Here is a 16,181-nt window from a genome sequence, read left to right on the forward strand (position 1 = left end):
TTGCATTATTCTGTATAGAAATAAGAGATTGGATGTGTTTTTCTGTACGTTACTGATTCAAGACCAGTAGAAAAAAGGTTAATACTTCTCTGGATTTCACCATTGCTTTCATTACTTATGTCTGTCAAGAAACAATCAGCACTTAATGGTAAAAGCGCAACTGCAGCAATCTCTTAATCAAACCATGGTATTGAAAGAATCCAACTCTTGATACCTGCACATCTGTATTTTATACGCTGCTGGTGTTTGTTGACTTGCTGGACCTCTGTCCCACAAAAATCTACATTTTTATATCTACATCAGCCAGATTTGAACCTTCTCCAGATTGAAATCAATTCAGTTATTTCACCACAGAAAAATATATCTGGGGAAGATATGTAGTGCATCAGAATTCCAATCTGTTGCGCCACAGACCAGTATAAATTTTCAGCGGCAGTTTTCTAGGTCAGTGCCTCGATTCCATGCTGCCTGTGAGGATAGGGGATCAAGCTATAAAATTGTAGTCTTGATTCTCTGACTCGAGTGTGAATCACCCCTGCTATTTTTTTTATTTTGTCACCGTGGAAAGAGTTGGGCAGGGGCTAATATTTTGTCTCAATGGGAGAGAGGCAAAATTGGTGTAAGGAGCATCCTCGCCCAGGGTTGCACATTATTTGTGGCAGGTTTGAGAATAACATTGAAAGAGGCTTGTGAAAAGAAATGCCTACCCCTCAACTTGGGTTCATGGTAATGCACAACATGTAAACACCCAAGAAAAGCTTTTGCCACTAATTTAAATTGGATGGAAAATTGAGCATGCTCTTTTACAGATGTGTAAACTTCCCCACTCCATCATCCTTTCTGTGCTTTCACTAACAGATGATGCTGTTAACCCTTATTGTTGAGGGTTGTTTAGCACAGGGCTAAATCACTGGCTTTGAAAGCAGACCAAGGCAGGCCAGCAACACGGTTCGATTCCCGTACCAGCCTCCCTGAACAGGTGCCGGAATGTGGCGACTAGGGGCTTTTCACAGTAACTTCATTTGAAGCCGACTTGTGACAATAAGCGATTTTCATTTCAGGGGCAGCACGGTAGCCTTGTGGGGCAGCACGGTAGCCTTGTGGGGCAGCACGGTAGCCTTGTTGGGGCAGCACGGTAGCCTTGTGGATAGCACAATTGCTTCACAGCTCCAGGGTCCCAGGTTCGATTCCAGCTTGGGTCACTGTCTGTGCGGAGTCTGCACATCCTCCCCGTGTGTGCGTGGGTTTCCTCCGGGTGCTCCGGTTTCCTCCCACAGTCCAAAGATGTGCAGGTTAGGTGGATTGGCCATGATAAATCGCCCTTAGTGTTGGGTGGGATTACTGGGTTATGGGATTACTGGGTTATGGGGATAGGGTGGCGGTGTTGACCTTGGGTAGGGTGCTCTTTCCAAGAGCCGGTGCAGACTCGATGGGCCGAATGGCCTCCTTCTGCACTGTAAATTCTATGATATAGATGACCTGGATTGTTAAGGTGAAAATCTTTCACAGATAGCCTTAAAAAAAGAAGCATCAATCTCCAAAACAACAAAAATTAAAACAATTGAAATTCCTTTCTGAAAGTTGCTCAATTTTATCTTTATTTAAAAATTGTATTTTATTCCAAACATTTATAAAATATTACAACACATACACAATTCTGAAAACAAACTTCCCAACACACTATACCGTTTGTACAAATTTCCCACCTATTGCCTCCCTGCTGCCCCCCCCCCCCCCCCCCCCACTCTACCCGTGTTGCCAATTATTTCAAAGTGCCAGCACCTCAGGCTCCCAAAATTGTACAGTTCCCTTCTCCCCCAGTTTATGCTTCCTGATAAAGTCATTGCCGCTTTGGGGTCTCAATATAGCACTCCCAGCCTTCATACATCGCCCAAAGCTTCGCCGGGTAGAGATCCCCAAATCTGATCTGCTGCCGATATAGCACCGCCTTGGCTCTCTTGAACCCCACACACCATTTTGCCCATTCAGCTCCAATGTCCTGGTATATTCGGACCTTGTTCCCCTCCCATTCACAGTTGCGCTTCTCCCTGGCCCATTGCAGAATCTTCTCCTTCTCCAAGAACTTGTGGAGCCTCACGATCACCGCCCGTAATGGCTCCCCCGCACTAGGCTTCTGCCTCAGAGACTTGTACGCTCTGTTCATCTCAGGGGCCTTGTCCAACACCCCCTCTGCCACAGCCCCACCAGCATCCTCAAAACATAGCTCGTGGCACTCGCAGTTTGCACTATCTGCAGATTCTGCCTTCTCAATCTATTTTCCTGATCCTCCAACTTTGTTCTCAACGTGTTGCAAAGGTCTCCTAAGAGCCCCACTTCCGCCTCCAGTGCCACCACCCGATCGCTGTGGTCCGACATCATCCTCTCAATCTCTCGGATTTGCGACACCTCTGCCTCCAAGCATTTCTCCACCCTCTCCATCGAGCCCTTCAGGGGTGCCACAGGCCCTTCGATGGCCTTCGAGTGATTCTCCTGCATCTTCTTCCTCTACTGGCGGAACTCTTCCTTGATGAAGGCCATCAACTGTTCCATCCGGGGCATTGCTACTTGCACGAGCCCTTCCCCCTCCACCATCTTTCCAGTAGCTGCTGCACCACAGGTCTCATCCAACTCCTTCGCCAGGTCTTTCACCTTATTCTGCCGGGTTTGGTAACCAACAGACATGCCATTCCCGGGTGGAACTTTTCCGTCGAAGCTGCATTCAATTTCAGGTCAAAAGAGCTGTTTTCTGCACCTTCATGCAGGAATTGCCCTAAGTGCAACCACTTACACTATGGCCACCACCAGAAGTCATCAATTCTATTTTTAACGCAAATATTGAATTTGTCAGTCTCATTCTTAAATAGACTGCCGTATATACAATATACATATACAGTCATTTTTATTTGTTTGAAGTAGAGCTTATTTGCTCTATATACTTTGGTAACAGATTTCAGTAGAACTTACAATCTTCACGTTGTTGAGATATAATAATGTGCATTATTTCAAAAATCTTCATCTTCTTCATCATAAGCCTTCACAAACTCAGCAGTAAAATAAGTGCCAGTGCACGGAAATTCGTATGTACAACAAAAAGGTTAGATTTTTTAGTAGTAAATCTCTGTGGGAAATTCACAGCTTTAAAAAAATTCTTTAATGGGATGTGAGCGCTGTTAGCAAGGCAGGCATTTGTTGCTCATCCCTAATTACTCATCTTCAACCGCCATAGTTCTCGTGCCCAAAGTGCTGTTAGTAAGGGAGTTCCAGATGTTGACGAGCAACAGTGAAGGATTGCTGCTGTAGTTCCAGGTCAGTATGGAGTGTGCCTTAGAGAGGAACTTGCAGGGGTGGTATCCCCATGCACCTGCTGCCCTTGCAAGTGGTATAGGTCGCTGGCTTGGAAGGTGCTGTCAAAAGATGTTTGGAAATTTGCTGTAGTGCACCTTACATGTGGTACATACTGTGGCCACTGTGCATGGGTGGTGAAGAAAACTAATGTTTAAGGTGGTAGATAGTGCGCCACACAGGTGGGCTGCTTGGCCCTGAATTGTGTCAAATATCTTGAATGTTGCTTGAACCACACTCATCCAGGCAAGTGAAGATTGTTCCATCAAACTCCTACCATGAACCTTGTAGATGTGGGACAGGCTTTGGGGAATCAGGAGGTGTGATACTTGTTGCAGGAGTCCCAGCCTCTGATCAGCTTCATAGTATTTATGTGGTTATGCTAGTTAAGTTTCTTGCCATGATAACCTCCATGGTGTTAATGGTGGTGGATTCAGCGATGGTAATGCCCTTCAAAGGCGATGGTTTGATTTTCTCTTGTTGGAGATTGTCATTGCCAGGCACCTGTGTGCCAAAAATGCTATGTATCACTTATCAGCCAAGTCAGAATGTTGTCCAAACCTGGCTGCACATGGACACTGCCTAATTTAATATTTGATGAGAAGTGAATGGTATCGAACATTGTGTAATCTCAGTGAACATTCTGATTTTATGATGGAGGGAAGGCTATTGATGAAGGAGCTGAAGATGATTGGGCCTAGGACATTGCCCTGAGGAACTCCCCAACAATTCCTGGGACTACGATGACTGGCCTCCAACAACGACAACCAGCTTTCTTTGTTCTATGTTTGAGTCCAACCAATAGAGTTTCCCCACAATTTCTATTGACTTCAATTTTGTGAGGGCTCCTTTGCCACACTTAACCAAATTCTCCTTGTTGTAAAGGACAGTCACTCTCACCTCACTTCTTGAGTTCAGCTCTTTTGTTCACGTTTGGACTAAGGCTATAATGAGGTCAGTACGAAGTCTTACAACACCAGGTTAAAGTCCAACAGGTTTGTTTCGATGTCACTAGCTTTCAGAGCGCTGCTCCTTCCTCAGGTGAATGAAGAGGTATGTTCCAGAAACACATATTTAGACAAATTCAAAGATGCCAAACAATGCTAGGAATGCGACCATTAGCAGGTGATTAAATCTTTACAGATCCAGAGATGGGGTAACCCCAGGTTAAAGAGGTGTGAATTGTATCAAGCCAGGACAGTTGGTAGGATTTTGCAGGCCAGATGGTGGGGGATGAATGTAATGCGACATGAATCCCAGGTCCCGGTTGAGGCCGCACTCATGTGTGTGGAACTTGGCTATAAGTTTCTGCTCGGCGATTCTGCGTTGTCGCGCGTCCTGAAGGCCGCCTTGGAGAACGCTTACCCGGAGATCAGAGGCTGAATGCCCTTGACTGCTGAAGTGTTCCCCGACTGGAAGGGAACATTCCTGCCTGGTGATTGTTGCGCGATGTCCGTTCATTCGTTGTCGCAGCGTCTGCATGGTCTCGCCAATGTACCACGCTTCGGGACATCCTTTCCTGCAGCGTATGAGGTAGACAACGTTGGCCGAGTCGCACGAGTATGTACCACGTACCTGGTGGGTGGTGTTCTCACGTGTAATAGTGGTATCCATGTCGACGATCTGGCACGTCTTGCAGAGATTGCCATGGCAGGGTTGTGTGGTGTCGTGGTCACTGTTCTGAAGACTGGGTAGTTTGCTGCAAACAATGGTTCGTTTGAGGTTGCGCGGTTGTTTGAAGGCAAGTAGTGGGGGTGTGGGGATGACCTTGGCAAGATGTTCATCGTCATCAATGACGTGTTGAAGGCTGTGAAGAAGATGACGTAGTTTCTCCGCTCCGGGGAAGTACTGGACGACGAAGGGTATTCTGTCGGTTGTGTCCCATGTTTGTCTTCTGAGGAGGTTGGTGCGGTTTTTCGCTGTGGCGCGTTGGAACTGTCGATCGATGAGTCGAGTGCCATATCCCGTTCGTACGAGGGCATCTTTCAACGTCTGTAGATGGCTGTTACGCTCCTCCTCGTCTGAGCAGATCCTGTGTATATGGAGCACTTGTCCATAGGGGATGGCTTCTTTAATGTGTTTAGGGTGGAAGCTGGAGAAGTGGAGCATCATGAGGTTATCCGTGGGTTTGCGGTAAAGCGAAGTGCTGAGGTCAGAAGTGCGTGGCGTTGGCTAACCCCAAACTGACTATGGGCAGCACGGTAGCATAGTGGTCAGCACAGTTGCTTCACAGCTCCAGGGTCCCAGGTTTGATTCAAGGCTTGGGTCACTGTCTGTGCGGAGTCTGCACGTTCTCCCCGTGTCTCCCCCTGTCTGCATGGGTTTCTTCCGGGTGCCCGGGTTTCCTCCCACAGTCCAAAGTTGTTTGGATTGGTTATGCTAAATTGCCCTGAGTGTCCAAAAAACGTTAGGTGGGGTTACGGAGATAGGGTGGAGGTGTGGGTATAGGGTGAAGGTATGGGCTTAGGTATGGTGCTCTTTCCACGGACTGGTGCAGACGCGATGGGCTGAATGGCCTCCTTCTGCACTGTAAATTCTATGATTCTATAATTCTATGATTCTATGACCATCAGTGAGCAGGGTATTACTGTGTGATTACCACTTGATAGCACTGTCAACAACACTTGCTGCCACGTTATTGATAACTGAGATTATACTTTATTGGCCAGATTGGAATTGTTTTGCTTTTTTGTGGACAGAACATAGCTAGGCATGTACCACATTGCCTGGTAGATGCGAGTGTTGGAGCTCAATATCATCCATGTCTCTTTTTTTGTTAAAGGCTGATTCTGGACTATCTGTTGGCAGTCAGGATCCCAGACGCTGTCATAAAAAGACAATGGAATTGGAAGGAGAAAGAGAAGAGTTAAATCTGAATTCCGTCAACTCAAGTAAATTATCAATGAATGAAGGTAATGATCCAATGTAAATGTCTTCTATTTCGTCTTTGTAATAATGCTAAATAATAGCAATATCTCAGTCCTCCTTTAACAAAATCCTAGCTGTGTATTCCTCCGACTGTTTGGAAAAACAGTCACAGTATTGTGAACCAATCATCAAGGAGTAAAGCTTGCTAACTCATGACACACCCAGTGATCAAAACATTTGACAATGATACATTTTCAGAGAGCTTTGCAAATTGTACAATTGTATTTTGATTTTTTTTGTTTTAAAATCTCATTGGATTGCGGAATTCCTTAATAATTGAATATACTATGATAATAATATGATGTAGATTTGGACAGAAAGGGATGCTAATAGCGCTGGTATTTGTTTTTGCAAGTTAACTTGGATTATTGGGCTATGTTATTTATAAATGTGAATTCAGATTGAACTCTCTAAATTAGCTCCAACCATTCAATTCAGAATGTAGAATTACTTTTGTGCATTCATCATTATGTAAGGTCAGATTTACATAAGGGTTTCACTGGTATGAGTGAAAGTGAAAGAGGCCACGTACTGTCCTGAAGCAACACAGTGATGATATTCATTCCTATCTTTGTTTGGTATCATCTTTAAAATTGATCTGATTTCCATCTTCTAATATACTGAGCAATAAGAGCAAGGCCTATCTGCAGACACACGGGCTCTCTCTAGATTTATAAAGCATTTCATTATAAAGAGTGCTGTGATTAGCTTATTTATTCATGTGGAACTGCTTACCTGAGAGGTATGACTTGAAATAACATTCTAATACTATTATTAGACCATAAGTCTGCTCAGCTATCATTAAATAATGCGGTAGTGAAGACTTAGAAGGATAAATTTCAACTTTGCTCCTTCGTCAGTCTTTTACATTGAAACTATTTTAATATTTTTAATATATTCATATTATATTTATACTATTTAAAAATATAATTTTTCGTGTGCACATATTGCTCGTCCCACCCTACCCACTCTCTCCTCATAACCCTTGATGCCATTCTAGTCTAGGAATCTATTTCCTTATTGAATACATTCCGTGACTTGGGTCCACAGCCTTCTGTGGTAGAGAATTCCACAAGTTTATCACCCTCTGAGTGAAGACCTTTTTCCTCACCTCAGTCCTAAATGGCCTATCAAATTAAACCATAGAATTTACAGTGCAGAAGGAGGTTATTCGGCCCATCGAGTCTGCACTGTCCCTTGGAAAGAACACCCTACTTAAGCCCCCGTCGCCACCCTAACCCAGTAACCCCACCTAACCTTTTTGACACTAAGGGCAATTTATCATGGCCAATCCACCTAACCTGCACATCTTTGGACTGTGGGAGGAAACCGGAACACCCGGAGGAAACCCACGCACACATGGGGAGAACGTGCAGACTCCACACAGACAGTGACCCAAGCTGCGAATCGAACCTGGGACCATGGAGCTGTGAAGCAACTGTGCTAACCATTGTGCTACCGTGCTGCCCACGTTCTAGAACCTCCAGCCAGAGAAACAACATACCTGCATCCAACCTGTATGCAACTCTGTCAGAATTTTACATATTTCAATGAAATCACGTCTCCTTATTCTAAATGTAAATGAATACAGGCCCAGTCGACCCAACCTCTCCTCATATGACAATCGTGCCATCTCAGGAACCATTCTGGTGAACCTTCGCTGCACTCCCTCTATGACAAGCATGTCTGTCTTAGGTACGGGGACGAAAACTGCAACGATACTCCAGGTGTGGTCTCACCTAGGCCCTGTACAGCTGCAGTAAGACACCCTTACTTGCAATGAAATCCAACATACCAATTTCATTCCTAATCAGTGGTTAGCACAGCATTGATGCCTCACAGATCCAGGGACCTGGGTTCAATTTCGGCCTTGGATAACCGTGTTAAGTTTGCACATTTTCCCCTGGCTGCGTGGGTTTCCTCTGGGTACTCCTGTTTCCTCCCGCAGTGCAAAGATGTGTAAATTAGGTGGATTGGCCATGCTAAATTGCCATTTAGTGTCAAAAGATGTGTAGTTTAGGTTAAGGGGTTATTGGGATAGGGTGGGGGAGTGGACTCGGTTGGAGTGCTCTTTGAGAGAATTTGTGCAGATCCTCTGTACTGAATAGTTTCCTTCTGCACTGTAGGGATTCTATAGGATTCTATGATAGCTGCATGGTGCTGTGCCTGCATGCTTGCTTTCAGTGACTGGTGTACTGGACACCCAGGTGCCTTTGTATGTCAACATTTCCCAATCTACCATCATTTAAATAATACTCTATCATTCGGTTTCCTCATCCAAAATGGATAAATTTACATTTACCCACATTATTCTGCATCTGCCATTACAATGCAACACTTAGCGACATCATGGCCTGGAGTTTTGTGGAATCGTGGAGACCACGGCTATCCAAAATAGCGGATGACCCCAAATCCAGATGACCCATCCCATATCTGACAGAAGCTATTTTCACCAAGCTGGGGGTTGGGCGTTGGGGCCAGGAAGTGACTTGTAAATGTGGGAAACCCAAACACAGCAGAGCCAATTAAAACTCATTGGTGAGTTCAAAAAGACTCAATTTTCACTGCAGCAGGGGTCATATCCCATCATGTGTGTTGCAAATTCTGAGAGAAGTTGTAAATGCTTGTGAAGGGTGGGACTATAAAGCTGTCAAGTTATTTAAATGGACAACCCTTTAAAAATTGGGAGGAAACTGCCTGCCTGCGCCTGAGAGTTGAAAAAAATCCTTCCTAGCTGTTTAAATTGCTGTTTGTTGACATTACTCTTAAGTGCTATCATTATAGGATTAGTACTACTTGACTGGTTTCCGCAACCTATCATTATCGTACTGGGGAACTGTAAGTTCACAGTTTGATTATCAACTCAAAGTTGTTATGGAATAATTAGCTGTCTTTGATGTGGGCTTTTAGATACAAACATTTGTTTTTATAGAGGATTAAGTATTTAGACCATAAGACCATAAGACATAGGAGCAGAATTAGGCCACTTGGTCCATCGAGTCTGTTCCGCCATTCAATCATGCCTGATATTTTCTCATCCCCATTCTCCTGCCTTCTCCCCATAACCTCTGATCCCCTTATTAATCAAGAACCTATCTATCTCTGTCTTAGCGACACTCAGTGATTTGTACTCCACAGCCTTCTGCGGCAAAGAGTTCCACAGATTCACCACCCTCAGGCTGAAGAAATTCTTCCTCATCTCTGTTTTCAAGGATCATCCCTTTAGTCTGAGATAGTGCCCTCTGGTTCCAGTTTTTCCTACAAGTGGAAACATCCTCTCCACGTCCACTCTATCTAGGCCTCGCAGCATTCTGTAAGTTTCAATAAGATCCCCCCTCATCCTTCTAAACTCCAACGCGTACAGACCCAGAGTTCTCAACCGTACCTCATACGACAAGTTCTTCATTCCAGGGATCATTCTTGTGAACCTCCTCTGGACCCTTTCCAAGGCCAGCACATCCTTCCTTAGATATGGGGCCCAAAACTGCTCCCAAATAGGCAGGATTTAATGCTTTGAATGGGATTTCATGAATGAGAGTGATTTTTAATGTCATGAAGCCTGTAATAGATATTCAGAACACTGTTTTAATTCATCTCAGCATGACCCCTGAGGCGTGCCGATGATGGACGCTGGGTAAATTGGCAAAGGGGCTAGAGGTCATGTGGGTTGATGGGGGATATTAGTTGGCATAGGTTGGAACATAATTGACATAGGAACTATAATGGGGCCACAGGGTGGTTGGGAGCATGAATTGGCACTACTTTGGCATTGGGGTATAAGGGACCATGGAATATGTGGGGCATGAGGTGGCATGAGCTTCCACCAAGTAGGCAAGGGTCTAGAAGGGGCCATAGGGGTGGTGGTGGGCATGGGTTGGCATGGGGATATTTTGGCAGGGTGAGGGAATTTTATGAGTGAGGAATATCGGGCATTATGATTCATAAATCAAGTCCCAGAGAACCCAGGCAAGCCCCGAAGATAGAACACCCCCCTTTCTTTCTACCTGCTGGTTGAGCTATCTGCACCTCCCCCCCCTCCCTCGCACCATTCCACCTGTAATCTGTAACATTCAGCCCATCTGCCCCGTTTCTCACGGCAGAGGTGTTTCCTGACCTGCTGAATATTTTCAGCATTTTCTGCTTTTGTTTCAGAGATCCAGAATCCGCACATTTTGCTTTTATCATAGACGAACATATCATAGAATTTACAGAGCAGAAGGAGGCCATTTGGTCCATCGAGTCTCCACCGGCTCTTAGAAAGAGCACCCCACCCAAGTTCAACACCTCCACCCTATCCCCACAACCCAGTAACCCCACCCAACAATAAGGGCAATTTTGGACACTAAGGGCAATTTATCATGGCCAATCCACCTAACCTGCACATCTTTGGACTGTGGGAGGAAACCGGAGCACCCGGAGGAAACCCACGCACACACGGGGAGGATGTGCAGACTCCACACAGACAGTGACCCAAGCCAGAATCGAACTGGAGCTGTGAAGCAATTGTGCTATCCACAATGCTACCGTGCTGCCCCCCTTTTAGCTGAAGGAATTGAATAAACTCTCATTTCTCTTCAAAAAAAAATCAAGATATCTGGCACAAGAATGATCTGACTGTGGGGGGAAGCAATTCCAAGACCACTCATTAATTTAATAAACCAAGCAACATGTAAAAAGCTAACCAATGTGATCTCTGCATTTTGTCTTGTTTTTTGTGTGTGATCTGTAGACTAATTATTGACCATGGAGGAATTTGAGAAAATATTTTTAAAGGTAAAATAAGTAATTAATTTGAGTTTAAATGAATAAACTAGAACTGATTATTAGAGCTAGATACAAGTATTGCCTTATTTTGTCCCTGGTTAGAATGTCCCTACAATTCTACTCTAAATGTTAATACTACATCAAGGCACATTTGTCCGAAACCTTCCCAAACATTTTGAATATGCTCCACATTTGTGAGAGAATTTGTTCTTCATTCAAAACATCATTACATGTCAACTCTTCCCAAAATGAACACACTAGTCTTTGAATAGATATTGAATACTGCTGCTTTTGGCTGTTCCATACTATGATCTAAAGGCTTCTCATTGATGGATTTGCAAGGAGTAGACATTGCTGACTATATTTACGACTCATGATCACCATTGGTTTCTGGCAGAATTACTTGAGTGGTGGTATTCTCGACTTAAGTAACAGATGAACTCGTGCAAGTTTAGCAATTTTTACTGGGAAATTGCGGCACCTCATAACTTTATCTGAAAGAATGCAGAATCAGGCTTTCAAAGGTAAAATGTGATTTGTATCTGACTGTACAGATTTAACTGAATTCAGATTGGTATGTTCTTTCTTCTGGATGTTCTCAAATTTATATTGGAATGTTAAAATGTCATCATCATTGTTACAGAGGAAGTGAAAAGTGAAATATTGCGATGAAATATGAATTAAAAAGAGAAAATGCTGGAAACATTCAGCGGGTCAGGCAACATCTATAGAGAGAAGAAACAGTGTAATTCTTTCAGTGATGACATTCCATCGGTTCTGTTGCTATCAGGTTGGCAAGATGGATGGTGGAGTGCCACAGCTGGGGTCTGAACTATTTACAATTTATATCAATGACTTGGATCAAGGGACCGAGTGTATGGTTGTTAAATTTTCTAATGACACAAAAGATAGGTAAGAAAGTGAGTTGTGGAGAGGACATTAGGATATAAATATAAATGGATAGAGATAAAGTAAGTGAGTAGGCAAAAATCTGGTAGAAATTCTATAATGTGGGAAAATGTGATCTTCTTCACTTTGGCAGGAAGAAGAGAAAAGCAGCATATTATTTAAATGGAGGGAGATTTAGATTTAGGTTTAGATTTAGATTTATTGTGGGGTGGCATGGTGGCGCAGTGGTTAGCGATGCTGCCTCATGGTGCTGAGGACCCGGAATCGATCCCAGACCCGGGTCACGGTCTGTGTGGAGTTTGCACATTCTCCCCTTGTCTGCATGAGTCTCACCCCCATGACCCAAAGATGTGCAGGGTAGATGGATTGGCCACGCTAAATTGCCCCTTAATTGGAAAAGAAAGAATTGGGTACTCTAAATTTATTTTAAAAGAGATTTAGATTTATTGTCATGTGTACCGAGGTACAGTGAAAAATATTGTGCTGCGTAGAGTCCAGGCAGATCATTCCATCCATGAAAAACATAGGACATACGATAGATACACAATGTAAATACATAGAGAGAGACACCAGGTGATGCCTACAGAGTATAGTGCTACAACAGTAGAGAAGATGTGTAAAGGGATCAGTTCAGTCCATAAGCGGGCCATTCAGGAGTTTGGTAACCACGGGGACGAAGTTGGCTGGGATTCTCTGAGCCTGCGCCAGGTCGGAGAATCACCTTAGTGCCAAGGATTCCCACCACGCTGTTCTGATGCCAGGGCGCGATTCTCCGGTGACCGGAGGGGTGAGAGGGCTCTTTGATTATGCTGCCCGCTTTTCCAAGGCAGCAGAAGGTGTTGACAGAGTCAATGGATGGGAGGTGGGCCCGCGTGATGGACTGGGCTGTGTTCACAACTCTCTGTAGTTTCTTATGGTCTTGGGCCGAGCAGTTGCCATACCAGGCTGTGATGCAGCCAGATAGGATGCTTTCTATGGTGCATCTGTAAAAATTAGTGAGAGTCAATATGGACATGCTGAATTTCCTTAGGAATTTCCTGAGGAAGTATAGGCACTGTTGTACTTTCTTGGTCTTGGCATCACCGTGGGTGCACCAGGACAGATTGTTGCAAGGGTAATGGACTATAACAGTCTGGATATTTTGATACAGTGAGACCATATCTGGCCTACTGTGGATAGTTTTGGTATCCTTGTCTAAGAAGGGATATAAATACATTGGAAGCAATCAGAGAAGTTCACTCAACAAATACCCGGGATGAGGGGCTTAATCATCTGAGGAACGGTTGAACAGGCTGTGCCTGTATCCATTCGAGTTCAGAAGAATGAGAAGTGATATTATTGAAACATCTAAGATCCTGAGGGGATTCTGACAGGGTGGATGCTGAAAAAATGTTTTACCTTGCAGGAGAGTCTAGAACTTTGAGACACAGTTTAAAAATAAGGGTCTCCCGTTTAAAATGGAGATGAGGGTAATATATTTCTCTGAGGGTCGTGAATCTTTGGAACATTCTTTCCCAGAGAACAATGGAGGAAAGGTTATTGAATATTTTGAAGGAAGAGGAAGACAGATTCTTGCCTAACAAGGGAGTGAAAGATTACTTGGTGTAGGTGGAAATATGGAGTTGAGGCCACAATCAGATCAGCCATGATCTTATTGAATGGCGGAACAGGCTCAAGTGACTGAATGGCCTACTCCGACTCCTAATTCGGATGTAAGACAGATCTTACAAATTGGCTCAGAAATCCTCTTAGCATACATTTCATCAGTCAGGCTACAGAGAATCCAACAAGAATAAAACAATGGAGTATGATACAGTACGCCTTTACTCCCTCCCCCCTTAGCTTAACAATTACACACAGGTTTTAGGATTAACACTGATTACAAAGTACATCTGTTTCATTAACATGAAGTCCCTTTTAAGCATTTAAGATGATTGTGGGAATGTACATTCGCCACTCTGAATCCCAAGTGAATGTCCACTCAGAATCCATCCACATGATTGTCACGTGAAAGTTTCCAAACTCCACTCCCAAAAATACGCTTTAAGATCTTTCCTCATAATTATGCTTTCCCTTAGCGGATTGCATTCCAAAATCTAGATTAGGTTTTGCAAATTACACTTTTAAACAAAGCTTCTGCTCCACTTTTAACAGCGAATTGTAACGATTAGAAGATTTCAGGAAATTAGATTCTAAATGTAGTGGGCAATTTAAGGGTTAAAAGTCTGGGGTTAGTGTGGTTTGACTGTGGAGGTCCATAGAGTGCTAATGATTTGCAGCCTGGGGCTTTTTCATCTTGAGGAGATGACATCAATGTTGGGCGGAGCTCAGAGAGGCACAGAACCATTTTGAAGGCATTAGTGTTTATGAGAAAACTGAAAGGAAGTAAGCTCTGATCTGGCAACCCTTGTGTAATCACAAGAGAGGACATTTTCTTTCCCAGTGAGATAGCTTTAAAATCCAGTTGAAGCAGCCATTTGAAGACATTCAGATAAAGTCTGAAGGGGTTCGCACAAGACCCAGTATCTGTTTTGGAATACAAGTATCACTTTTGGCCTTGCTTGTTTAAGCTGGATTAAAAGATGTATTTTTTTGTTGTTGTTTAATGGGAAATGGAGTAGTAGTGTTAAGGTGTAATTGTAAGCTGTTTGTTTTGGGTTTGAGGTTAAAACCAGTTTAATATTGTGATTCATAGTGGGGATTTGTTTTGGAAATGGCCAGGCCCTGGTTTTACACACAATCACTCCTGGAGCGAATCATTCTTTCTGCACAGTCTTACAAAATGTGTAAAATGTTGGGGTTTTGCTCCAGTATCCTAGCCAATGTTGGGATCTGGTTGGGAATCAGGATTTTGTATCAACACATTTGAGATTTCTTTGTCTTGACTGCTGTGCAAATTGCTCACAATTGCTTTAACTCTCATGTCCCAGACTGTATTTAAATGGCACCGGACATTTGATTTATCTTTGAAGGCTGCTGTCCCACCTTAAATCTGGTTACTCCGAGTGTCTCTTACTCAGAACACTTTGTTCACTCTTCCTTGAATCCTTCAGGATGTTGAGGGCAAATCATCATCTGGCATTGGGAGGCTTTCAAGTGTAAGTTGATAGGAACTCAGGACCGGCTCGTTCCTGTAAGGATGAAGGATAAGTATGGCAAATTGCGGGAACCTTGCATAATGAGAGATATTGTGAGCCCAGTCAAAAAGAAAAAGGAAGCATTTATCAAGGCTAGGAGCATGAGAACACACGGAGCAAATGTGGAGTACGAGGAAAGTAGAAAGAAACTTAAGCAAGGAGTCAGGAGAACTAAAATGGGTAACGAAAAGTCATTGGCCAGCATGATTAAGGAAAATCCCAGGACATTTTATACATATATAAAGAGCAAGAGGGTAGCCAGGGAGAGGGTTGGCCCACTCAAGGACAGGGGAGGGAATCTATGTGTGGAGACAGAGGAAATGGGCAAGGTATTAAATGAAGACTTTATGCCAATATTCGACCAAAGAGAAGGACTTGGTGGATGATGAGTCTAGGGAAGGGTGTGGAGATAGTTTGGGTCATATTGAGATCAAAAAGGAGGAGGTATTGGGGGACTTGAAAAACATTAAGGTAGACAAGTTCCCAGGGCCTGATGGGCATTCACCAGAATATTGTGAGAGGAATGGGAGAAAATTGCTGGGGTCTTGAGAGAAATCTTGCTATCATCGCTGGCTACAGGGGAGGTCCCAGAGGATTGGAGAATAGCCAATGTTATTCCTTTGTTTCAGAAGAGTTGCGAGGAAAATCTAGAAAATTACAGTCCGGTGAGCCTTATGTCAGTGGTAGGGAAATTATTGGAGAGGATTATTTATTCATTTTTTAAAATATTTTTTATTAGGGTATTTGCAAGTTATTATAATAATAACAATGACGTAAACATGGTACAATAAACATTTCCACCCCCATCACAATCTTTACACACCCCAACCATAAAACAACAATCCAGCCCTCTCCCCTCCTTTGAAATACTGCTTCTGCTGACATTTTAATTTTCCCCGAGAAAGTCGACGAACGGCTGCCACGTCCGGGTGAACCCTACCATTGACCCTCTTAAGGCGAACTATATTTTCTCGAGACTGAGAAACCCAGCCATCTCACTAACCCAGGTCTCTACACTCGGGGGCTTTGAGTCCCTCCACATTAATAAGATAATAAGATCCGTCTCCGGGCTACCTGGGAGGCAAAGGCCAAGACGTCAGC

The 16,181-nt window shown here is 43.8% G+C and overlaps 1 protein-coding gene across 1 annotated transcript in view; it reads left to right on the forward strand.

Annotated features, from left to right (window-relative positions):
- Positions 1–6,124: 6,124 nt before the first annotated feature.
- LOC140429483 (uncharacterized) overlaps positions 6,125–16,181 on the forward strand; it is a 313,043-nt gene continuing 302,986 nt past the window's right edge. Inside the window, exon 1 of the mRNA XM_072516535.1 lies at positions 6,125–6,254. Coding sequence (XP_072372636.1) covers positions 6,182–6,254 — 73 coding nt within the window. The 5' untranslated portion in view covers positions 6,125–6,181. The remainder of the gene's footprint in view (positions 6,255–16,181) is intronic.

This window comes from Scyliorhinus torazame, chromosome 9, assembly GCF_047496885.1.
Source record: "Scyliorhinus torazame isolate Kashiwa2021f chromosome 9, sScyTor2.1, whole genome shotgun sequence".
NCBI lineage: Eukaryota > Metazoa > Chordata > Chondrichthyes > Carcharhiniformes > Scyliorhinidae > Scyliorhinus > Scyliorhinus torazame.